General features: G+C 37.8%; 1 protein-coding gene and 1 long non-coding RNA gene across 5 annotated transcripts in view; both read left to right on the top strand.

Moving 5' to 3' along the window:
- The first annotated feature begins 47 nt into the window (after positions 1-47).
- On the top strand, positions 48-818 carry LOC142377900 (uncharacterized). The gene is made up of 3 exons (XR_012769566.1): positions 48-124; positions 329-409; positions 504-818. It is a non-coding gene; the product is annotated as an uncharacterized LOC142377900 (long non-coding RNA).
- A 15,041-nt stretch (positions 819-15,859) lies between these two features.
- igfn1.1 (immunoglobulin like and fibronectin type III domain containing 1, tandem duplicate 1) overlaps positions 15,860-25,915 on the top strand; it is a 29,364-nt gene continuing 19,308 nt past the window's right edge. For 3 of the 4 annotated variants that reach the window (XM_075461612.1, XM_075461611.1, XM_075461608.1), the window contains exons 1-2: positions 15,860-16,031; positions 20,409-20,494. In XM_075461612.1, coding sequence (XP_075317727.1) covers positions 20,446-20,494 — 49 coding nt within the window. In that variant the 5' untranslated portion in view covers positions 15,860-16,031; positions 20,409-20,445. Of the gene's footprint in view, positions 16,032-20,408; positions 20,495-21,335; positions 21,768-25,915 lie in introns of those variants that run through there. The other variant, XM_075461610.1, reaches the window with a different exon arrangement.

Below are 25,915 nucleotides of genomic sequence, written 5' to 3'. Positions count from 1 at the left end.
ATTTCATTTCAGTCTAATTTCTACCATATAACTTTATTCTATTACAGTGACCATCCATCAATTCAATGAAAAAAGGAGCCTTCGAGGCAGGAGTATACTTTGGTCTGGGTTGAGTTCTACACAGGTAACAGCTTTAAATCCTTTTCACTTTGTTTTATCATCCAGACAAAGTGAGCTGCTGTGCTGCATGGTTATTCTACCTCTCTGACAATAGAGGAAGGTGATCCTTGTGTTTAAATTGCAAGAGCGGATTAAAGGGTCAAGTAACAAAAGGAGACCTGACCTCTCATTCAAATTCAAATAGCATTTTTGTCCATCTGATCCACAGCAAGAGGTGAGAAGTCACATAAAGAAACTTCGACAGGGCTCATCAAGCTCATCAGCTTGAAAAGAGGAAAGTCATTTCAAGGTCATATTTATGTTATTATTTATTTTAACTAAGAATGTATGGCCTATAGCTATTTTAGTTTACTGAACCATATGAATATGGCCTGTTTTCATAGGTCAGTTTTTTTGTGGGATTTGATTGATGTCGAGAGAGGACATCCACTCAGTCGACTCATCGAGAAGAGACTAGCAGCAATAAGCCACGAGGCGGCTTCTTGATCTCCTGCTGGAGAGACCGGACTCAGAAAAAGATGGCGAGCCAGAGTTGAACCTACCTTCTTCACCTGTGGTGTGGTAGGACACTCGAGAAACACGGATTGAAAAAAAGGGCCCCAACGAAATAAAAAGTACTGAGCTCAGAAAATACAAAATAAAGACACGAAAGACTATACACTACAACAAAGAACACACATTTTTCTTTCTTTTTTTGTGCGCACTTTATTAATTTTCTTATTCGAATGTTACTATTGTCTTGTTGTCATACTGTTCCTCTGATGACCGACAATATATTCTTGAAACCTAAATTTTGTGAGTGTGGTTGATGTGTTTGTTCCACCCTGGGCTCCACGAGCGACTCTAGAGCTCTGATAACTGGTCCAACCTTTGAGAAGCCGAAATCTCAGACTAACACTATTACTAGTGGCCTCATCAGCCAAAGAGGGGTTACATTAGACTTGAGAGTGACGTGTGCTCTGATGTGGAAAGGGGCGGGACTTAACAAGAACCGCCATGGGCTGCATTGCGGGGTATGAACAAATGACTTTTCAGCTGCAGAACGTATTGGAAATTTTAACTCTGTATACTTCCAACACAGAAATTTATAGAACACAGTTAACCACCCCCCACTCCAAAATGCATAATATGGCCTCTTAACATGCTACTGTTAAAATATGTAAGATTATGCATTTTTAGCATGCTTCATTTAACTTTCACTTGCTTAAACATCAGCTCCAGTGTTGATATTGTCTAAAAATAACTAATGTTCATATTGACCTCTGGCACTGTTCAGCTCAGAAAGTCCGACCACTTGTGGGTGGAATACCTTAACAAATCCTCCCCATAACTTTTCGATGACAAATCATTCGGTATAGTGACAACCTCAGACAATTCATAAATACACAGCACTGTGGGGAGTTCAGTCCCCTGAGTATTCTCCCACATGAGACTTTCAACAGGAAGATCCTTTACTGAAAAAATGTGTTTTATTAAGAATATATCCTTACAACAAGGGCTCGTCTGTCATCATGGCTGTGCAGAGGTCTATTATTACATGAGAGTTATCACTACTGTCTATGAGAACACTGCAGTACTGAAAAACATCTCCTATAAACATGAGTTATGGTGACCAAGACAGAAAGATATATAGCAACCAGACATCACATGATGGATTACCGCTTTGCCTGGGCTTATTTTGTCGGTACTTAGAGTTGGCCGTGATATATACCAAAAAGCAGTAGACCGGTGCAAAGGTGGTTTGTCTATCACGGTAGTTGGTTATCAGACAGGCCAACGAGCTCAGACGAAGAAGGCGGGGCTGCAAAATACATGACATGGCAGATTATATTTTGACAGGAACCGGTGCTCCAGTTTAGTTTCTCATTGTACATTTCTAAACCATTAAATATATGCACGTACCCTTGGTCAAAACCAAGAATAAGGCTGACCTTTGAATTAGTATAAGTGAATGTCTGTTCCATATGTTCAATTTTTCTTGCAGCCATGCAAGTGGCTCTTTCTGAATTTTATCCACCAATTTATTCTGAATTATTCATTTGCAAATTATCATAGAATATACCAATTGTAATAGCCAGGTTTACATCTGAATATCGCAAAAAAGCAAATCAAATTGTCTTAAAAACTGATAAGGCAAATCCAAGTCAATGTGCATGATTCTTTCACATTTTTAGAAGTGGATGATCAAAGCTAATAGTCGTAGTAGTGCTGATTTGCTTTGATGTACAGCCAAGCCTGCAAAGGAGATGATGTAATTCAAAGTACAGAGAAACCCCCAGTGGTGAAAACCATTGAGAGAAAGTTATCCTAACATTTTAGTTTTTTTTCGTAATCTATTATTATCCACACAGGTAAATTATTCTCAACAGTATCCATCTGAATCCTGCAAGATTTACCATCAACTGCTTCAGGTCACGCCCACTAACTTCATCAAAAAGTACACCAAAGGAAAGCTTCGAGTCCATGATCTGCTAGTTTGTAAACAGGAACTGATAAATAGCGCTTCCTAAAATTCTGTTGGGTACTTGCATACAAATGGTACAGTGTAGAAAGAAATTTGGAACCGTATATAAATATATACACCTGCTTCCATCAAAGTGTTGCAGAAATAGAAAAAACTTCTACTTTTACAACAGTTTGAGCAAATGCTCCCATTATGAGGTCCTGAAAGCTTCCTGTTGGCAGCCTAGAGTTGAGAAAGGTTTACCTTATGTAGACCTCATTTGACCAAACTCTAGAAAATGGCTTTTTAGCTACACCAAAACTCTTTGAATCAATAACTGAACAATTATATAAGTGATTATAGTGTTTTCTGTCACAATTTGTGATCATATCATTTATGATTTATTCAAATTTGAATCTTAGAGCACATTGTTCATTAACTTTCCACCTACAGTTCGAAACTTAGTGATTTTTGGCCAACCACGACAAAACGTGTCCTACAAGAAAGAATCGTGGGGATTGGGACTAAAAATGGTAGCCCTACATCAGAGAGGCAGAGAGCTTCAAAGGCCGCTGTTTTCAAAGAGCCAGGGACAAAATCCTGACCGTGTCAGTGTGACTGCTGCTTTGACCTAAATCTCCTAAACAACCAGTGGGAAAATACGATTGAGTGATGTGTTGATCAACACGCTGCTGTCACCACTGAGTTATGTAAAAATCAAACCACCCTGAACAGTGTAGATGGAAGCTAAAAGAGCTAAACGGAACTTTTAGAATTCAAACAAAAAAGCTAAACGTATTGAGTTGTAGCAACAGAATCTTTGTATTCTTTAGCTCATGCAGGACCACACCAAGAAAGATAAAGTATGGAGAGAAATAGCAGAGGGATAACATATTCTAAGTGAGAATAAAACCAGCAAACATTTTAACACGCCGCTCCTAAACAGGGCAGTAAGTTGTCAGTCATTTACCTCATAAAACACACTTTACATTAACATACTGCTTATAATCCACATTGCTCTTCTCCGTTGCAGCCTGTTATGAGTCAGCAGTAGTCGTAGCCAAGTTCATTAGATGCCTGTGGAACAGTGGGGCCTGCAGTAAACTTACATGATGGCTAAAATCACAAAGTGTGTAGTTGCCTTTAGTCACTGTGTGATTTTTGCACTTTTATTTACTATCTATATAAATACACAGTATAAAGCTGATGTACTGGCGTACACTTGTTATTGCCAATGTATACATACATAAAAAGTGATCAACCAAGTGATGCATCATATTCATTCATTAGATAACCACTATGTCCTACCATGACAGGTCATGATTAGAATAAATGGACAATGGCAGTAGGTAGGACATTAGATGCAAACAATAGTCTCCAGAGCCAAACTTTTATGTGCAATCTTAATATGCAGAACAGAATATTAGTAAGTATGCATTCACCTGTATATTGAATAACTTATTTCAATATGTGGCTGTTCTTTGGGAGACATTTTAGCCTAGTGAAATAATATCTGTCCTCCAGGCAAAATGTGTGGAGCTGTCGATGGTCAAGTCATAGGACAGAAGTCCTTTCTACGGTTTTATAATCCATATCCGAAACCTGCTATCAAGGTAAAGAGAGGTACCTTCTGAGTATTCCTATTCAATGCTTGCTGTTCAAAAGAAGCCACTTTTCACTTTGATGCTTGAAATCTTTTTCTCAGAAAAGAATAATACGCTAATCAACCTGAATGTCTGCTGTAAGATAATTCACAATGGATTTCGGAAACATCCTTTGTGAGATCAGACATTAAAGTGAATGCATGACTTCAACTGACTCATTCTGAAAACCATCTTAACCAATAGCTTTTATCAAGCTCCTAGGTAACCTCCTGCTTTGAAGCTTCATGGTTTTAAATGTTGCCCAAAAAAGCCAAATATTCATGGATGACCATAAAAAAGTTTCTCATTAAATTCCTTGGACTCATAAAAGACGCAAAATATTAAATTGACAAGCCCTATTGATCTCGTCTCCAAAAAAATAAAAAATAAACCTTGAAGGTACTAATTTAAGAAAAAAAAAAAAAATCTTTTAAAAGCGAGTGCCTCTGAGTTTTTTGACATTCAAGTCTATGCCTATTTTATCCAAAGAGCACCTCAAACAAAACCACACTGAATCCAGGAAGTGATCGCAAACATTTTGAAGAACATTAGTAGTGTTCATTCATCAAGTAGTCATTTCATAACAGCTTGCGTTATCCTTCCAACCCTATCTCATCATATTGCGCATCTTCATATGCACAGCGATGCTCTGATATCAACCTGATTAAAATCTTACTCTGAATAACAACAATTCATGTAAAAAGCATTTTCTGATCATCTCAAAACAAATAAGTGTAATCTGGAATAAATAATCAAATAAAGCTGTGTGAAGTTGTACTTGTACTGTAGTTTTCACGGCATCATGACTCTTCATGGTTCCTGTCCCAGGTGCCATCGAACAAGAGGCGGGATATGCCCTGGACAGGTTGCCAGTCCATCAGTGGCCAACACAGAGACAGATGAGACACATGCACTCTCACACACACTCCAAGAATCAATTTAGAATCACCAATTAACCTAAAATGCATGTTTTTGGACTGTGGGAGATCGCCAGAGTATCTGCAGAGAACCCACACACTTACTTGGAAAACATGCAAACTCCACACAGAAAGGCACCTGCTGAAATTTGAACCAGGAACTCTCTTGATGTGAGACAACAGCGCTATCCACCACACCACTGTGAGGCCTGTTGGAGCCCATGACAGATCTAGAAAATAAGGCCATCAGCAGCAATAGAAAGGATGTTTCTGTGTAGTGAATATTACACTCATTACCCGCTTATTTTCTGACATAAGATTAGATTAAGCTTTTCCATCACAAGCCGTACATACATAGAACTTTATATACCCCATTAAAAGGAAATGCACTGGAATACAGACTGATGTGTGGAGGACCTGGAGGAGATGACCTTTTTCAGAAATCAGTGGCTCGTACAAAGTAGAAAAATGGTTGAAAAATTTCCGTAGCCTGAGCTCACAAGGATAATTATTACTCATGTTTTACACGATTATTTGAAACTTTGGCAGTTAATAATATGAATATATTGCAATATAACATTCCATATATTATAAACAGACATGAAGTTAATACATAATATTTTCCCTTCAAATCATTGCCTTTGTTCTGTGTGGTCATTTGACTCTGTGCTGAATATATTTCTATCTTCAAGGTGACAGCTGGTAATCTCCATCTTTTCACTTTATACAAACACAATTCATGAATCCATGTTTCCAACATGAGAATTGCTTGACATGACAAAGAAAAGAGATGGTTTCTACTTGATGAAAGCTCAGAAGACAACAAAAAGAAAACAAAAGCCTTCCCTCAGTGCTATAATTTAATTATGTCTCTCCCTTCAACAACACCACTGAACACCTGCTAGGAAATAGAGAGCTATTAAGTGATGGAAGTATTTCTGGTTTTTTTTTTTATGAATATACATATTCCAAGAAACAACTTATCATCTGAGTGAATTTCAATACTTCATTTTCATACCAAGTGTGTCAACAAAATGGGAGCAGAGTTTCAAAACCACATCGTAATGTAAGTCCATATAAGTCTATACATTTTTCGGTGTGCTCCAAATGATCTCTAAATTTAACATTTCTTAATCTATTGAACTCTTCCCTTGCTCGTCCTTGGAGAGTGGTGTAACACAATGAAGTGTAACAATGCCATCTAGTGGCAACAACCAGCTAAATATAACACAACACAGTCCTTCCTGAGTATCAAGCCCAGGCTTGTTTCTCCGAATATGAGATCTTGGTTGGAAGTAACAAAATTTGTCAATTTAAATGACTCTCTTAACAGTTGGTCCATAATGCGGTCAGTTCCACAATCGTGACAAGGTCCTTTATGTCTCATCTTCGTCCCGACACTCAGTGGAAATCTGATCTGGGTGATATTCACTGCTGCTCAGCACTGACTATCAGTTTCCAAGGAACTATTTTAAACCCTGCTGGCCACAAACAGGCCACAGACGCCAGAAAATGTCTCTGGCCTTCATCTGCTGCTGATAGAGTGCAACTTTGCATGTTCGAGTGACTGAGAATATTCAAGATAGAGTAAATCATTCATTTTCTGAATATTGAATCTTATATCTGTTCTGAACTATCTTCAGGTTTAGTCTTAGGTTGTGTAGAAGTCATCGAAAAATCCACCTTCTCTAAACGTTGAGTATGTGTTGACCCGCATCAACAGCCGGATCAGTTCTGCGGTTAGTGAGAAAGCAAAGTTAAAAAATAATTAATCTAATCACATCATTCCCTTTATTCTTCTGTTTTAGTTGTGTTTTCTCTCTGTGCTCATTTGTGTACCTCTCTGTCAGCCAACTGTATCTATAATTTGTCTGTTTGATTCTGCCTAATAGAGTGTAAATATATACCAAATGTGACCTACCCAGCAGTACCGACGAGTATTTAGAATGAAAGAGCAGGATGAATTTGAAGAGAGAACTGCTGCCTGTCAAGCCGGTGTTGATAAAGTAAATCACAAGGCAGAACAGGTTTTTAGTCAAGAAGAAAAGCACAGGTAGCACTACATTCAGGTAGAAAGTAAGATTCATGTGTGGTTGTCAAATAACTATAACATAAACACAAGATAATATCAGAGAGAAAGAAAAAAAATCGTTCTAACTTTGGTTGTTGGTAAGAAAACACCCGTCAATGGAGACATGGAAAGTGCTGATGATTTCTAGCTGCAGTAAAACCAGTGTTTTTATTTTTCAAACACTACATAATCTGTATTCATCAAAGAATGGGATGAAGAGAACAAACAAAGATATCTCAACACTTTTAGTGGTTCAGAGTTTATTAAGTTTTTATTGATACAGAAAAAAAAATTCAGTCTTGATTTACAGCTCTTTTATGAAGGAGCATCATCACTGTATGATCAGTGTTTTTACCTGAAGGTGATAGCCTTCAATGAGTGATTAATGACACCAGCTATCTTATTAATAATCATTAGAAATTGTGATGCTTGTGTGAATGCTTCCAACACTTCTTTGAGTTATTGAATACCAACACACATCTGAAAAAAGCACAACGTTGATTTATTCATAACAAAATGTTGAGGATTCTTAAACTGTGCAACATCCTCTGTTGCAGTATCTCAAAGAAAGGAAAATGAAAAAGCCGTTCATTTAAGTGTGTGCAGGCGGCTCAAATGTCGGAAGGCAGCTCTGTTTACTGTTGCAGAGGAATCAGGTTGAAATGGGTCAGGTGCTTTGTAGCAGAGTATCATCCATCATCTCCTGGGCAGAGTAGGACAAGGGGAAACTGGTTTAATAGATTAAACAGTCTTACTGGTTGTTTAAAAACTGTAGGTGAGTGTTTAATTCAGCTAAAAAACTCTTTAGATTATCAGAGCAGGTGGGCTAATTAGATACATATAACATTTTTTCAAAGGTTATACCAGCATCGTTTCAAACCACTGCAACACCGACTCTGGTAGGTGGTCTTTAATGTCAGGCAGCGTGTGCTTTATAGCAGAGCAATCGGATGATAAGCAATGCCCTGAATCAGACCGATACGCCCAGTGTTTAAGATTAGATATTGTAGAACATGAAGATCATTTTCGAAATCTTAATGAGTGAAACCTTGCTAATCAAAGCTTCTTACATTTGATTGTGATCATAAATGTATTAATTTACAAGAATATCAGTGGATTTTCCAAAGTAAATTCTAATTGTTAATTTATTCTGTCGCAGGAGCTTTACAATCTTCAGGAGGAGGTGGCATGTGGATAATACAAATAAAATACATGGAAGCATGGGCTGTCAGTATTGTGATAACACGAGGAAAACTATAAAAAGTCCTAATTTAAAAAGTAAACGTTTAGGATTTGACTTCATTCTTGACTGAGCCGGTGGGTCCTCAGAAAACTACATCAGTGTTTAGCTTCATTATCAAGCCACATTGATGCGTTGGTGGATCTCAGATATATAATTTCCAGCAAATGTGCCATCATTACAAAGGCTGTGCAAATGGGCTTACAGACAAAGCTCCATGGAGAATTTAAATCTAAAGTATCCACAGAAAGACAACTGAGTGCTGAGCAGTAAAAGCATCCAACCAATATAACTTCTGAGTATGTTTGGAACTGTTGTTTGGAATATGTTTGGAACCAAAAGGACTGAATCCATCATTTCAGTATGAGACATGAATACAATCTCTTTGCAATCATATACTCAGTTGACAAATGCTACTTTGTTATGGCAAAGCGATGTTGAAGGTCATGGATGAAACATGATGTGAAATATGAAGGATATTGTGATCTCAGTCAGACCATCTGTGCATCATGACAAAAAGCTTTTCTTTGTTTTAAAAACAGTTTCACTTCTTCAACATTTGCTCTAGTTATCATTCATAAAACCACCAGAGGCACTTGAAGGAAATAAATGTAGCCCAACAGTACCAGTACTATAATTTTTCTCCACATTCACATAGTAGGAGTAGGAGAGGTAGAGGACAGATATACTGTTTTGATCCACAGCCTTTCCCTTTTTCTGAGTTAAATCCACCTTCTGTCAGGCGCAGATTTAGCTGTGTTAATTAGAATCATGTCACTAGGAAAATGACACTGTGTGGGAGCAGTAAATGAGTAGTGCCAAGCTTGCAGTATCCCAACTAAAGTGTCCCGGCATGCACCAGCAACAGGTGGCTTCTTTATGAGTGCCCCGAGAGTTGCATGACAGAAACTGCTATGGGTTTATTGCCATGAGGGGACAGTGAGGAGGAGATAAATGTCAGTGGATAAAACAGCGTAACTGCTACCAAGCAAGTTAACGTAGAAAAGAGAAGCAAATTCAATCTAAAGAAAAAAGGCACTTCATAGAGTAAAGAAAAGAACATCATTCCATCTCTGAAAATAAGACTCATCCGAGTTAACCAAAGCTCCTTTAGCAGTCGAGCCACGTGGTGAACAGAGAATTCCAGACGGGACATGCTGGCCTCGACCTTCGACACCCTCAAAGCTAAAACAGCTTTGGATCATGACTCATGTCCGAACACCCCAAAGAATCTCATACAAGTTTAAAATCCTGTAGACTGTAAGAAGCATCTCAGCTGGTCAGTGTGACATCCATCTGTATGAACCAACATGAGGCAGCATTCAAGTGAAAAATGTATGAAAAAATAGAACTGAAGCATCACATCATTATCAGCGGATCAGCTTTGATCTTATGCTTGTGATCAATTAGACCATTCTGACATGGATACTTCCTACATGTGGGACTGTGGCTAAGCTAATTCATGTACATAATATTGAATTTTGACTGTTGACTAATTGAAATTTAAAACGTGCTGGATTAACCAAAGCTGTCATGTTTAACATGCAAAGTAAGTAAGTAAGTAATTTATTTGTACAGCGCCTTTCACTGACCAGGGTCACAAATAAAAAGGTCTTAAGTTGCCTTTTGAAGGCGTCAACAGACTCCATCGAGCGCAGAGAGAGCGGAAGATCGTTCCAAAGCCTGGGAGCAACAGCCTGGAAGGATCGGTCTTCTCTGGTCCGGAAACGCGTGCGTGGCACCATCAGAAGATTCTGATCCACAGACCTCAGAACCCTAGCTGGGGTGTAAGACTGGATCAGATCTTTGATATAGGGTGGAGCCTGACCATGCAATGCTCGGAAAGTTAAAACCAAAATTTTAAAATTTATCCTAGAGGAAACTGGTAGCCAATGAAGAGCTTTAAGATGCAAACATCACACAGACATCTCACAGCATAGCATGTACAGCTTTGAGCTCATCATGTCAGCTTATAAATAATATCCAATTACCTCAGCCTTACTTACACCCAAATCATTTTGGTAACATTAAACTTTACCTGTGAAAAACACTTCAGCTCAGTGTGCTGTGTTAACAGCTTGACACCAGCTCCAATTCTGGCAATGGCAACAAACCAGGATGTGATCATTACAAATTCCTATATTATTAATTAACACACATGAAGAAGGTATCGTCCTTCATATCAGAGTGCTACTCACATCGGTTCAACCATCAGTTGACTGTAACCTGTCAGAGTCACGTATGGGCCAAACAGAAATTCAGATTTTAACTCAACACCATTCTGTCCAAGATGAATGATTCACACTGTCGAATACATGATACAAAGAGTCACAGTTAGATAAATGCAGAGAGCAATTCCTTATTTTATGTAAACTGAACATACAGAAATCTAGAATCTTACAGATGATACTGATTTCAAGATTGTAAGAATAGGAATTAAGCACATTTACTTCAGGAACTTACACCTTTACGGAAGCATTACCACGTTATGCTGTTCATACTACTTTTGCTAAAAGGAGAATCACTTTCAGGCAGCCTTTAATCAGAAGTTGCATTTTCTATCAAAAACATATTTCAAAGAGCCCTCATTTAGCTCATTTTCAAGCTAAGACTTTCATCTTACATGCTCATTTTTAGCTCCTGGCTCTTTAAGGCGCTTTTCCCAAAACCCTCAGTCTGCTTTGATTGATCAGCTGACTGCTTAATAATGATGACGTACAAGAGAGCTGCTCATTCTCTGTTTCAAGCTTTTTTTGGGTTTCATGGTGATCTCATCAAGCAAAGGAAGAATAGCCTGGTTGTGAAACCAGGTGTTTCAGGCAGTTCAGGAGCAGTGTCTTCAGTGAAAGAGAATAACTTCCTTAGTTGTGCAAGTACCTCTTATGTGGGCTAACAACTACATAACACACAGAAGGATAGTGAAAATGCAAAACAACATGATACGACCTTTTTGAAATATGATGTTGAGAGGGAATATGCACCACAAAAAAAAAAAGCCTTTCTAACTACTGTGCATTTTCCTTTTTGGTACTTGTAAAATTTGATAATGCCCCAGAATGTCTTGTACTGGTGTTAGGAGAACATGTTTGTTTTTTTATTTATTCCTGCCAAGGAAAGGATCCGAGTCCCTCTATCAAAACTGTCAGTTTTATTTTACTACCAGAGGAAAAAAAGGACAAGCCTTCTACTCAATACCATAGCTTCACATCCATTTAGGACTGAACATCATGTTCCGTACTGCATCACTGATCACAGTCATTATCCAATATAAGGCTGACTACACTTGGAGTTTACACATCAAAATGGTAACTAAAACCATGTGATCATCTTGTTTACTGTCAGACGTAACATCATATAATACACTGAACGCAAATACAGGGTTTTCTGAGTATTATAAGAATTTTATTAAGAGGATGTCTCTGGTCAGTGTCTCTTACAGTACATGTTCAGTAAAGTAATCCTTTGAAAGCGTAATATTCCCCGAATTGAGTTTTCCACACTGTTGGGTGCATGACGAGGACATGATGAGCACCACTTTACAATCAGAGAAGGGTGAAAAGCAAGCATTCCATTATTTTCGAGCAAAAGTAAGAAGATTAGCTGTTTCCCCTTCCTCGCTGGATGAATATGTGTGTGGTTCAAAAATGTAGAAAGTGTTATTCATTGGTTCAGAGGTCAGATGGAGGCCATATCTTAACAATGCATTGGAGCCAGACATATTTTTTTCCCCTTGTTGCCCTAAAACCTGTAAATAACTTATTTACAGTACATGTGTGCCAAGGAAATTAAAAAAAGCTTCGGAAAAATACTGAGTAACCTGTGCAACACTTTCAACTAAGTATTAGTATAAACGTAGCACATGCACAGTTAGAGAAGAGCGGCATATCTACTTTAACAACCAGGGGAATCAAAAATATCTCCTGATTTATACGTGTGCGTCGGCGGGCTGAGTCCTGAGCAGATGTATCAGCACAGTAAAGCTAGCAGAGCAGTAAATCAGAATCATAGTAGGACCTCATCAGCCGCTCACCTCTTATAAGGACTGGGGGCATCATCTCTGATCGCATGGTGCTCTCCCTGAAACTCCAAAACATTATGTCCGCTTGATAAAAATGTCACAGATTATGACACTATTAAAATGATCTCGATAAAAAAAATAGTGCTGCCACTCAGAAGGACAGTTTGTGATCTTCACTTATACCTCGGTAACCTCTGAAGTTGAACAGGTTTTAATAAATGATGGACTCATTCTTTGATTAATGTTTTCGAAAACAATTGGCAAAAAGATCTGCACTAATAACACAGTGGTGTCACAGACAAATTAGAAAGTCTACCTCTTTCAATTGGCAGTAATATAGCTGTAAAGTACTACACTGACAGAGAAGGATTTAAACGAAGAACCAAGATAAGACACTGCTGGAGGGAGCAGACCGAAAGGGCAAAGAGCAGGTATGTGGATGGTAAAACGTTTTGAAGGGAGGCAAGAGAAGGTCGACTTAATAGTGAGACAGACTATTAGAAACTGATGCTTGTAAAGAGCCAGATGGAATTGGACTGTGGTATTTGAAGAGTACTAGATAATAATTTTTCATTGTATACCAGAACGCATCAGTTGGGAAAATAGTAAACAGCAACACAAGGAAGTAAATTTGGACAAGGATGTAGTGTCTGGATGGGTTACTGCAAGTATTTTTATGCAACAAACAATAAGGAGTGGGACCTCTGAGTCTGTGTTCACAATGTGATGAGGGCATTCATCAAAGGTGATGTCATAAATCTGGCACGGATGGGTAAAATGAGCTGAAATGTCATCTTCCTTAATGGTTTAATATCCTTTGATCAGTTGACTAACTAAGAGAGTTTATGTTCTGTCAATGCTATCATTTTTTTGTACCCTGTCCTATGTTGTGGAAACTGCACACGTGCCATGTGAAGGCACACAGACAAATGGCTGTAATTCTTTTTAAGGGTTATGTGAGTCATTGTATTATTTGTTACCAGCCAGTTCTTCCTGGTTGTGGATAAATCTAGGCTTAAAGCTAGATGTGATGGTGCCTTGAAGTAGCTGCCCCCAAACTATTGAACAGTCTCTACCACCCCACATTAGAGCTGCCCCCACTCATTAACACCGTAAATACTTCTTAAAAGACTCTCTTTAATCCATGTTGAGAATGTCACCATCCCTGCAGTTTTAAAACATCCTAATATCTTTTGCATAATATTTATTGTTTTAATCATTTTATTGCTATTATTTTATATTACCTTTAATGTTGTGCTATTTTTACTTTGTGGTTCCATTTTTGGGGCTGCTTTTCTTTTTACGTTTTAAATATGCTAAACAAGATTAGCTTGACTCATAGGCTCATGCTAGTAGCAAAAACATAAAAACTTAAATTCACCAAAACTGAACAATAATTTGAGATTATATTGATTCATTTAATAAAAAAAACACTCTATATATATATATATATATATATATATCAACAGCTTATGTAACTTGTTTTCCTTCAGAATATTTTTGAATTTGCAACTTAAGCCTGTAATAGAATACTGCTGGCCTCCATGGCCTCTGTCTTCTGCTTAAGTACAAAATAAAGTTAAGAGAAATGCACCACAGGCAAACCCAACAGGTATATCATTTGCAGTTGCTTTTCTTGGAAAAAAGAAAAGAAAAGATTTTAAAAGAAAAAAAAAAGGCAAAACTCCCACTGTTGACAGACTAAACTCTTTTTTAACATCTCTGCATCTGATCATATTAAGACTACTGAACAATATCTGTGGTCAAACCAGATCACAGTTGTCCAAAAATAGTGCACAACAGGTTTTAAAATCTTTGTCAAGCATTGCCAGACCATGACCTGACGAGACTGCAAAGATAAACTCAGCCGTTAACCAGATGCCTGTGGTGTCTTGTTGCGTGTAAGTGAAGAAGGTGAAAATGTATATTCTAAAACATTATATGCTTGAAAGATTTGTTATTCTAACAAAATATGAAGAAAAATAGGTTAAATTAAACTAAAACTATTCATTCTTACATTCATTGTAAATGTTTTTCTTTGATCCATATTTCTGCCACGTATACATCTTGAATAGTGACTGACCTATGACCGTATCCTTGAATATGACACTTGTAGGCAGAATTCTTTAAGTACAGAATGTCAGATTTATGGTTGTTGTTGTGTGCTGCAGTCAAAGTTTATTGGAAAGCTCGTTAAGGTTTTGGCCACATAGTAAGACTGGTATGTAGTTAAAAAAACACATTTCAGGGTGGTCTGCCATACTGTATCTGCATTTTGAAATATGTTTGGGAAAAATTGGGGCTAGTTTTGCCAAAAGTTATCAGAATACAAATACAAAATCTGCAAATGTTCATGATATCAGGGAGCTAAATCTGAAAAGTGAAAAATAAATAGCACGCACACACACTATAGATACAGCATACTGCATAATGCAACTAACGTTGCCATTTTGTGTCAGAATCCGCAGGGATCAAGATGTACTGTCTTTGGATCTGTGCTTTTCATAGCATCTTTTATTACATGTGCATTTCTGGTAACGATGTTTTCTTGTAAATACTCTTGATCAGGTTTCAGGTCTTCATAAACTTACAGCTGCCTGCATTCTGGTTCTGCACTAGATGGGAGGGGGACAATGTGGCACACCTACAGTGCTACTTTATTTAAGCCTCTGTGCAGTGGTTGCCAACTTTTTCTTTGTTCTAAAATAATACAGCTCTGGATAAGACATGCAACTGCAGTACTGGAGAGTGTAGAGTGAGAGTGCTAGAAATTTTCTCAAAAAAAAGCCCTTTGCCCATTACATGAAAATTCCCCATATTAACATTATAATTATCATTTCCACTCCCGTTTGTCAGATCAATACTGGCCACTTAGAAATTCTTTACTTTGTTAATTAAAGTTGGCAGGTTGGAAATGACTTTGTCCGAGTCATCAAGAGTTGATCACTTCTAATATTGATATTTGTATTCTTCTTTAGAACTTGAATCCAGTGTAGTTTGTAGTGTGCTGAACAGTGTGACCTTATCATCAGAGGGATGCTAATTATGTGCACTGTTTTACTTGCCAAATGTAATTTGTATATATTGTAAGCAAACAACAAAAGACAGTCTTTCTTCTTTATTTTCATTAAGATCCATTTCAAGTATCATTACGTTACACTTCAATAACATTTATAGCGCATGTAATCTTGTCCAGGAGGTCATTGCTGCTCTAGTCCTGAACTTCTGAACTCGTTCAAGCCTGTATCTAAGACTGTAAAGAACATAACGTCATCCTCCTTTGTGTCAATTCATCCAGTTTATGAGAACAAATGATCTTTTAAGAAGTATTTAACCTGCTCTCTGACCCACCCGTCATAGTCACCTCCCCTGCTCCACCGCCCACTCAACCTCCAATGTCATCACCAATACGAAAAAGCTTTTGGCAGTCATTGGGTCTGAGCGGTAGAGGAGCATCAAGCACTGACTTGCACGCTGCTGGAAGGATCTATTACATTGAAAAAATTAAGGGAAGGCATAGTGTGACCAGACTGCTGTCTGACAGGGAAGAGAGCTGAGAGCACTGAGGACTGAGAGCAGGTAGGTGGCCCTCAAAATGAAGGCTGGATGAGAAAATATACTGAGCAGAGAGGAGATGAAAGGTTGATTACATCAAAGTATTTTCTGTTCTCACCTGCTAACGTCATGAAGAGAAATCCAATCAGAGAGAATACAGTTCTTTGTTAACAGGTGCACAGAGATGAAGTAAAAAAAAACATGTGATTACAGCACTCACAGGCTTGGATTTTCCTCTCCAGAGACCTGAGTTTGCTGTATGATAGAAGCAATATTGTTAATTACAGAAGATAGAATTTTTACGTGCTATCCCATCTCAGTTCCTCCAATTACAGAATATGTCAGAATGTATAATGTATAGGTTAAATGTTGCACAGGATTTAGTTGCATGTAGGACACAGATTTGGTATTGGTGCATAAAATCGCCTTTACAAGGCATGTAGGGTTCTCAGTTTGAATTTCAGTTTTAAATCTGGGACGCTGGATCATAGCAGTATGGTCAGAGCTGTGAGGTTGTCAGGTGATGACTAACTTTAGATGGAGGTATCAAATCAATATGTAACCTGAGATTCAAGGACCTGCAAGGAGAGAGGGAGTTGTTGTTTGGCAGCAGATCAATTTTTTTTGCAAGCAAGAACTCGGCAGAGCAGCAGTTGATGCTTTCCTATCTGTCCACTCATTTAACTTGTGCACATACTAATGTGTGTTTTTCCATGACTGTCTTTAATGTAAATGACAGATTTCAAGGAAACAAAGAGAGAAGACAAAATGCACATGTGATGCTTTAAGGCTAAACATTTCTTACTTCTTCCTGTTTTGAAAGATAAATGCACCAACTTGTCAGCCCTCTTACAGAAATTGAACACATGAGCAAATCTACTTTGGAAGATCATGTAGCACCATAAGAGCTCATTTGACACCAAAAGACCTTGTCATCAGGCCCAGTTTTGTGTGATTTACGGTGCTGAAGCTGCCTTCGGTCTTGTATGCTCAGCTGCAATCAGTGACGTGCGGAAAATGCAGGACATTTGAGAAGCTACCAGATACCATTTCAGTGGTGGTCAGTGGTGCACTCATCTGCAGTGGACAGAGGATTCACTGAAACATGTCACGTACTACTTAGACATTTGGTTTATTCTGGTTGTGTCTTCTGGTTGTGTGTTATGCAGTACCTTCAGGGTCTTCTCTACCAACTTCTCTTTGAAAGACTGTATTTCAAGTTGGTATGAAAAGGGGAATGCAGTGTCAAAGGATGCAGTACTGCACACTTACGAGATTTCATTACATAAAAGAAACATTAACCCATCATATATCTTATGTCAGTGGTATCCCTTACATATTTCTGAGCTTCATATGGTGTTAAACAGTAAAGTATATAAGGAAAAATAGCAAAACAAAGTCCAGACTTTGATATTTTTTCCCTGTGCTGGTGAACCGACTTCTCAAATATCATATTTCCTGCCTTTATACTGGTTATTTGTAAAAGCATCTTTTTCCTTTTTAAGCAACACTACTAAAACCACCCCGGCAGCTCAAATCTTTGAAATGCCTGAGTGGCTGAAGAAGATGTTCTGGGTGTATTGACAACTATTTTGTCCACAATGTCGCCTCCTTCAGAAGTCACAATTCATTAAAACACACGAGAGCCACAGTCAATCATTACACTCTACATGTATTGACCTAAGGCAGCAAAGTTATTCACTGGAAGGACTTTAATGCATAGAACCTCCTGCCAAGAAGTGCAGACAGTTTTTCTTTTACCGTTGTGTAATCTATTTTCAAATGCAGCAAGAGCCAATATTGCTCAATATACAATATTGCTGCTTAAAAATAAAACACCTTCCAAGATAGCAGCTTTCATTTTTAGGGGAAACATCAGAAAAACACACTGTAAAAATTCAGTATGAAGTGAAGTAACAATCAACAAAACTGTTACAAAGAGGTTCCATACTCTCAGGGTTTAGAAAACATTTACTTTAAGGTTGGATACTTTGAAGCAACGTACATGAGATGTTTGAAAGCCAGACTGCAACAAGTGTTTATATAAAACTTCCAATAATTACATGGCCAATACCTAAAGAAACATTCACAAATGCAAACATCAAATCAAATCAAACTTTATTTATATAGCACTTTTCATTCTAAAAAGCAGCACAAAGTGCTTTACATAATAAAATCAAACCAAACATGTGATGGGTTTTCTTTTCATTAGAAAACTGGAAATCAACCATGATCTACAAAGTAACTGAAATATCCAAAAGCACAAAGAAAACATGTATTTGCCATTTTATGGTACCACAATTGGGACAATGAAAAATCAGTAAACAGAAATATTGTATTAGATTTGTCATGTAAATTAAAGGCAAAAAAAAGGCATAATGTTTATCTGGACTGACGGAGTACTGAAGCAAGACTTACCTCATATCTTCTCAAAACCCATGTTCAGCTACAACGTTAAATGACAATATTACTAATTGCTCCAGTGAAACCACACCTACATTAAATCCCTGTCCAATGAGGAGGTTAAGACCTTTTAACATGAGAGTCTTTAGGTCAAGTTTTACAAGAACAAAAAATAGTAATGGCATACAGAAGAACATATAACTGTTTTATCACTGTGCAGCGCTGTGAGTCATGTAACACTTAAGCGTCACACGAGTCAGTTAGCTGTCATCACAAGTCTAAGTGACCCTTTTGGAACATTAGTTATTGAAATAAAATCTAATGAAAATTAATACAAATGCCCTGCCATAAATCAAATGTACACCAATTCATTTCAAAAGCAGTCGTGTACTACATTACTTTTTGTTTCTACCCTTTTACAAGGATGAGAGGGGAAAAGTATTTACAACTTATTCTAATGTAAAATCCAGTACAACACCACCACCATCTATCATCCATCCATCCATACTAAGGGGGCTGTCACTGGATAAGAGGAGCAGCACCCCCTGTACAGTTTGCCAGTCCATCACAGAACAACACAACCTCAATAACATGTAACTGTGGTTGGGACTCAAGGTAGCCTTATGGTTACACAGACAGAACATGACCACAAAGGTCTGATCATTGTGTAATGCCCCCCCCCCCCGTCTCTAAAATTTTCTATCTGTACCTTCATTCCCTTTTTTCGTTAAAAGTTCTCAAACAAAAATGTGAAACACTAATAGGCATATAGCTAAAAAAAAAAAAACATTGTGATAACAGTGGTAAAAAAAAACTTTATCCAGTAGTATAAAAAAATTAGATATTTAGATTTTTGATTCATCCATCATACAAAGTGAATCTGCAGTGAGACACCAACCACAAAAATAGAGTGAAGGTAATGAGACCAACCTTCAGCAGGTTGGGTAACATTCTTTCAACATGAAGGATAACTTTTACAGAGTCTGATCTCAGCATCGAGTCAGTTTGGATTTACACCTTGTGTCCTACCTACTGCCATTGTCCATTTATTCTAATCATGACCTGTCAGAAGAGACTGAACACAACGAGACAACACTGCCAATAAAAACATACCTCCCAAGCACCACAGTTAAATTAAAGTTTTGAATGCAGGCAAGAGTGAGATCCCTCAATTCCCCCGTTGGGTGGGCCGGTTGGACGGGTCGTAGGAATGGGGGTCTTTCATTAATAATATTATTATTAGTGTCGTTGTTATTAATAACTGCTCTGGTCAGACTTAGGGAGACGCCAGAGAAATTTATATTCAAATTTTTTTTCAGCGTGAGAAATACAATGTGTGGTGGGAGTTCGTGACTGTCACGCTCAATGTGTGAGACTTGAGAGCTCTGCTCATGACAGACATGACTGAAGTTGTATCTATTTTGTGCACTAAATCAAAAGTTCTTGCACTGAGTTAGAAAGTGTCCCCTCTTTACTTTAGTGCCTAAACTTCTTCAAAGTGCTTTTTTAACTTTTAAAACTGAACTAAAAATGACTGGCAACAGATGTGCTGGGAGGCCAAAGAAGTCGCCCTGTGTGCACTATTTCAAAACTAAGCAGAACTCTTGCTCCTGTTTATCTGTGCTTGATTAACAGATGCCTGGAAAGGATTCGTAGGACAGGAATTCAGATCATGTTAAGACCAACAGCTACTTTAAATAACACTGCCTGCTGCCTCTTACTGACCAGTCAGAGTAACTGCAGAGGTGAAGAGAAGCAGAGTGACAAAAAAAAAAGCTGTCTGAGTAATTCAGAGCTGCTGTAATTCCTCCAGTAGTTTTAAATAACTACATGAAAACATTTGAGTGGCATCTGTTTAAACTTTTAAAAAGAGAATGAACAAGTAGAAGCCAATCCAAAAGTTACATCGTGGAACTTCAAACTCTGGGGAGAATGTCAGTCATGAATGTATGAAGTGCTAACGGTTTTTATGTTTCATCTTCTGTCTCTTTTGGGCAGAGCCCTCTGAATCTGCAGAGCTCAAGAGGAAATAAAGATGTGGAAGAAGACAAAGGTGACCGATCAAACTGCCACAGGGCAGGCGGGTAAGTGCAGAAATCAGACAGAGGTCGGTATTCCAGCTGTCTCGACCTGTATTCTCTTTCTCTCAAAAATGATTATCAACAGGATCCATCTGAGCTACAATTTACAACTATACTCTATAAAAAAAAATGAAGATTCATGCAATGTTGCATCAAAGAAACACAAATCCACAAGATGTAGAATGACCTCATAAAACTACCATGACAAAGATGACAAGATGTTATTTTTGTTTACACTGTCACAAAAACATGAAGATATGGAACCAAAGGCATCAGAATAAAGCAGTATGGAGCGGAATTACATGAAGATCAGCACCACAGAGACCATCAAAAGGAGTTTAAATAACAATGATTTAAAAAATATATATTTTTTCAAATCCCTGCACTATAGTTTATGATGTCAGAAATCTCAATAGCAAAAACCTTTTCTTCTGAGTGTGGAGAGAGAAAGAGGCACTTCTCCTCAATCCATGACAGCAGCCATGAGTTTCATTTGGTTTGAATGCTGGCTGTGAAGCTTGTACCTCTCTTGGATGGAATCACAAGGATGTTGGCCAAAAATATGAACTGGGGAATCAGAAGTGCCAGAAGACAGGACTCCAAACAAGCTATTTATTGAACATCATGTTGGGGAAAACAACTTTTCCTGATACACAGACAAGGAATAACTACAGAAGTTTCGAAACACTGCTGGTGTGCATCTGATGGTAACAAAAGGGTCAATGCAACACACAACGCTGTCACAAGTGAACAGAATTGAAAATTAATTATATTCTTGTTTGATAGAAGACAAATTTAAGGCTAATTCTTAATTAACATCCTGCAAATTGCTTTCCCTCCCAAGTATTTCTTCAAATTCTCTCAAGCCCTGCCTCAAGTCATCAAGTCATCCTGAGATGTCTGCCGTGAGAAACTGCGTAAGAAAGCTTTGTGTTGAGTCTAAACAACAGTTGCAGAGCACAACTATTTCCATGCTGCTGCAACACCACATTGCTAACTGGTTGTATCCAATGTTGTCCCCTACTAAAAAAATCTGTTGTGTCGTGTCTGAATATTTTGGCGTGCCAAAGTTGTGTCTGTGTTTGTGTTTCCCATTCCGGGGTCCCGTACTGTATATGTGGTGTTCTGTGTATATTATGTGTTCATAATCCTGTCGAAGTTCCAACCTGCCATGGTGCTTTTGTCAGGATTAATATTTACCTGTCCTGTGCCCTCTCCCACTGTCACGTTGTGTGTTAAATCGACGGTTCTGAGGGAGCTCACCCCGACAGCAAAGGTATGCAAGAAAAAAGAAACCGAATCACAAAAACGATTCACCTTCTGTATCTGCATGACTCCATGTTGGATGAGTTGCATGTATGATGAGCTCTTCATCATTTCTTGAAAGGTGTCATCCAAAAAGGATGATTTAACTTTCAGTGTCACAACAGATGCATTTCATTGTGACATTTTCATGAACCCTCCACACTGTTTGAACAACAACTACCTCCTGTTGCTAGAAGGAAATGCGTCTGATTGTCATGTATCTACTTTACATTGTAATTTAAAGGGAATATGCCACTTTTTACAAATAAGTCTAAAAGCATATTGACAAGCTTGACAAGCTGCTGTGAAAGCTCAGTCTCAATACGTGAACTGTGAAATGTCTAGAAGGACATGATTGCAGCATGAAGGCTGCAAAAGTACACTTTTAAAACTTCAGAATTTGTCCTTATGTTTCAACAAAGACATAAAATAAAACAAGGTCATTTAAGTGATATCTTCATCGGAAACCAAAAATGATATTCTGTGACTAAGTCCCTATAGAGTAGGGGTCTGTTGCAGCCCTGACAAACAATCTCCTGAATTCTGAGATGGAAAATAGTTCAGATTTTAAAGCAACTGATCAGAGTTCAGTTCAGAGTAGAAACAAAGAATTAAGTGCAGACATGCTGAAAAGAAAAAAGATAAATGCAATCACCAGTGGAGTTAAAATATTAAGGTGAGAATAGCCATGCCTGAAATTACTCCACATGCTTTATCCAGATAACAAGTTAATTTTCCCAATCTGTCAAGATAAAGCCTATTTTGTCTTGATAACTGATTAATATCTGTCATCATTTCAGAATATAAAGCTAATTTTCTTGTGATAACAATAAAATGAAAAAAAGTCTCTTGTTATTGGTACAAAGACATCAGAAGTCCCACGTCAGTCTGTATAGATGCCATTGATGCCATTGACATGCCCTGATAACTTTAGAGGTTACCTCTGCTGTTGGCTGAAGCAGAAGGGTGGGAGTTGGTCATCCTCTCATCTTCTACTCGAAGATGACATTTAAAATAACTTCACAACAATAACAGGTTATTTTAACTCGAACACTGAAAAAGCTTTGATACGATCAACTATGTTGACATGCAAATAAAGAGCAGAGTCTTTTCAAGCTAGCTAACCCAGTGAAGGCAGAAATGTTAAAGAACATTAAACTTTAAAAACACAGCTGCTCCAACAAAGATCCTGTGTAAGAATCGAGGAATTAACATGTTTTATTCACCTTTGTACGCCCATAAATAACTGAGCAGATGTCAATTTCCTGAGCTGGGTACTTTATATCATACCTTGTATATTTCACATCTAGTTTAAAAACTCCTCTTAACTCTTTGTATCCTTTCAACCTGCAGGAATCACCATCAAACAACTATTCTTTTAATAAAATGAAAGAATGTATGTACATGGCCAGTCTGAAATGGATCAGTTATGTCTAAAACTTTAACATTTTTCCAACATTGATTTCAGTAATGCATGTTTTCATTGCAGGGAAACTAAAAACATGACAGTTGATTTGATGTCTGAGTCATAAAAATGAGAAGCATGTGCATTTATTTTAGAATACTGGATGCATCCGTGATGCAGGAGAGTGATGTATGTCCTGTGAACATTACTGTTGAGGCAGTTTGCTTGAATGAAAATATAAAACAAAAAGCAGAAGAACAAATAAAATGAATGACCAACTAGAATTCTGACAATTTTCCCCAGACAAAACTGCAAAATAACAGTCTTGTTGCATATTGTGAACTTTGACTTGAACTGTAGGGGGAAAAAATGAAGACACTTCAGGCAACTTCACAGCAGCAGGGTTTTTTTTTTTTTTTTAAGGGTTAAGAAACTCAGATATAACTCAACCTGCTTTCTGGAATGTTCCTCAAGGACAGATTCAAACTCAGCTGTGACATAAAGGCATCTGAGGTTTTTAGATCTTATTACTTTATCTGTTTTCCAGCTGCATACTGAACAGTTGAGATGCTGCAGATTTCTACCAGCCGAGACAGGAAAGTGGCTAAGGCTGCACTGATAATAAAATTACAAATTTAATGAAGAGATAAAATAAATAGAAAAAACAGTCAAATGCAGAATGTAAATAATATTTAGATTTTTCTAAGTATCATGTTACAAAGACAGAAAATACATAAAGTCCCTTCAAAGCAGCAGTTCATGCATTCCTTTTGCTATATACAGTGCACAAGAAACCATACTGTGGAGAAGATGCTATTTCTGAATACCTACTTAATACTAAACACTGCTTTGTAAATACAGTGATGCCTACTATGGCAACAATTTTTGCTGCGAGTTTATTTAATGTGATGCACAAACAAAATAATTACAAAAAATAAAAAATTAACATTCTTACTGGACCACGTGAGTAAAGCTTAAAAAGTTGTCTTTCGAAACTATTTTGTTTAGTAGACACCTCAAACAGAAGATAGTCAATCAGGGCAACTGCATTAGAAATATGATAGGAGCAGTTCAATTATTTTCAGCTACAGGCATTTTCACCCGATAACAGAATGAAAAACCTCCTGTGCTTTAGTGATAGCAGGCTTACTCTTCTTACAGCTATGGCCTAAAATTTTCTGAAATGCAGCTCTAATATGACCCATAAATAACATTTATACATTTCACAGTAATTTTAAATCACACATGTAAGTCCCAGAATGATGAGTCTCTTAAATCTTTTTGCACAGAATTTATGCCAAATATAATGTGTTGGCTGACTGACCCATGAAGTCAATGCCTGGGCTTGAACATGCATTCTACTTGAATTTCAATGCTGACCAATATTTCGATGCAAACATCTTTTGCTCTTAATTATGTCTGCATCTTCCATGCAATTCCACATGGTCAACGTTCAGCTTGTTAACAGGAGAAAAAAAAACAGCACAATGTTATCACAATTCTGCTAAATACAGCAGAACTGTTCAGTGGCTCCTGCTGCAAACTATTCACCTGCAAAATGCTTTAGACTGGGAAAATGCTGAGGCCCTGCTCTCACATATTCAAATACTACAAACTATACGATTAATATTCTGCCTGCTATAGGTTTTTCATTCTATGTGAAAATAAATAAAGACCAGGGATTCCAGGACCAGACATACCTCAGTGATCAGCACTCAGTGTTGCTGTCCTCAAGGTTGCTGACGGTTGGTCTATTTTCGCTACTCTAGGGGATTCTGGGTCCAAAGCACTAGAATATGAACCACTGACCAATTAATAGATACTAATTCTCAATAACTAAACATGTGAGCTATATGTAGTCTTGGCACTTTGGGGCTGATTACACTTCAGTGAACCATTTCATATTCATTGTTTCACCCCATAAATCAACTATTTAGGCCATTTTTTCTTTTTCTTTTCAGGGTTCTCACAAAGTGAAACTGAACTTTGCCAAGAATAGAACAAAGGAGACCATGAAATTTAAGAAACTTTTTTTTGTAATACACTTAAAAGGATAGTTCGCCTCTTTTGACATGAAGCTGTATGACATCCTACATTAGCAATATCATTTATGAACATTGACTTACCCCCTGCTGCGTCCTGTGAGCCGAGTTCCGGCCTCGTTTTGGCGTTGACGAAGGTAGTCCGGCTAGTTGGCTGGGGTCACAAAAATAAAGCGTCTTGCTTCTCAAAACAATATGCGTTCAATAGAGTAATACATTTGCATCACAAAATCGTTATCCAGAAAAAGTCAGACCTCACAATCGCTTGACGCTATTTTTGCCTCCCTTCATATCGACAGCTGCACCTGTTACGGTGTTTAATGCTCGGAAGCAGGGGACTGCTCGGTCTGCACAGTTTACACAGCCCATAGTGATACGAAGGTAGAGAGAAATAGTGCCAAGCGATTATGAGGTCTGACTTTTTCTGGCTAACGATTTTGTGATGCAAATGTATTACTCTTTTGAACGCATATTGTTTTGAGAAGCAAGACGCTTTATTTTTGCGACCCCAGCCAACTAGCCAGACTACCTTCGTCAACGCCAAAACGAGGCTGGAACTCGGCTCACAGGACGCAGCAGGGGGTAAGAAAATGTTCATAAATGATATTGCTAATATGGGATGTCATACAGCTTCATGTCAAAAGAGGCGAACTATCCCTTTAAGTTATTTAA

This window comes from Odontesthes bonariensis, chromosome 3, assembly GCF_027942865.1.
Source record: "Odontesthes bonariensis isolate fOdoBon6 chromosome 3, fOdoBon6.hap1, whole genome shotgun sequence".
Lineage (NCBI taxonomy): Eukaryota > Metazoa > Chordata > Actinopteri > Atheriniformes > Atherinopsidae > Odontesthes > Odontesthes bonariensis.
The sequence above is the reverse complement of the archived record's forward strand: the minus strand, read 5'-3'. Positions and strand labels throughout refer to the sequence as shown.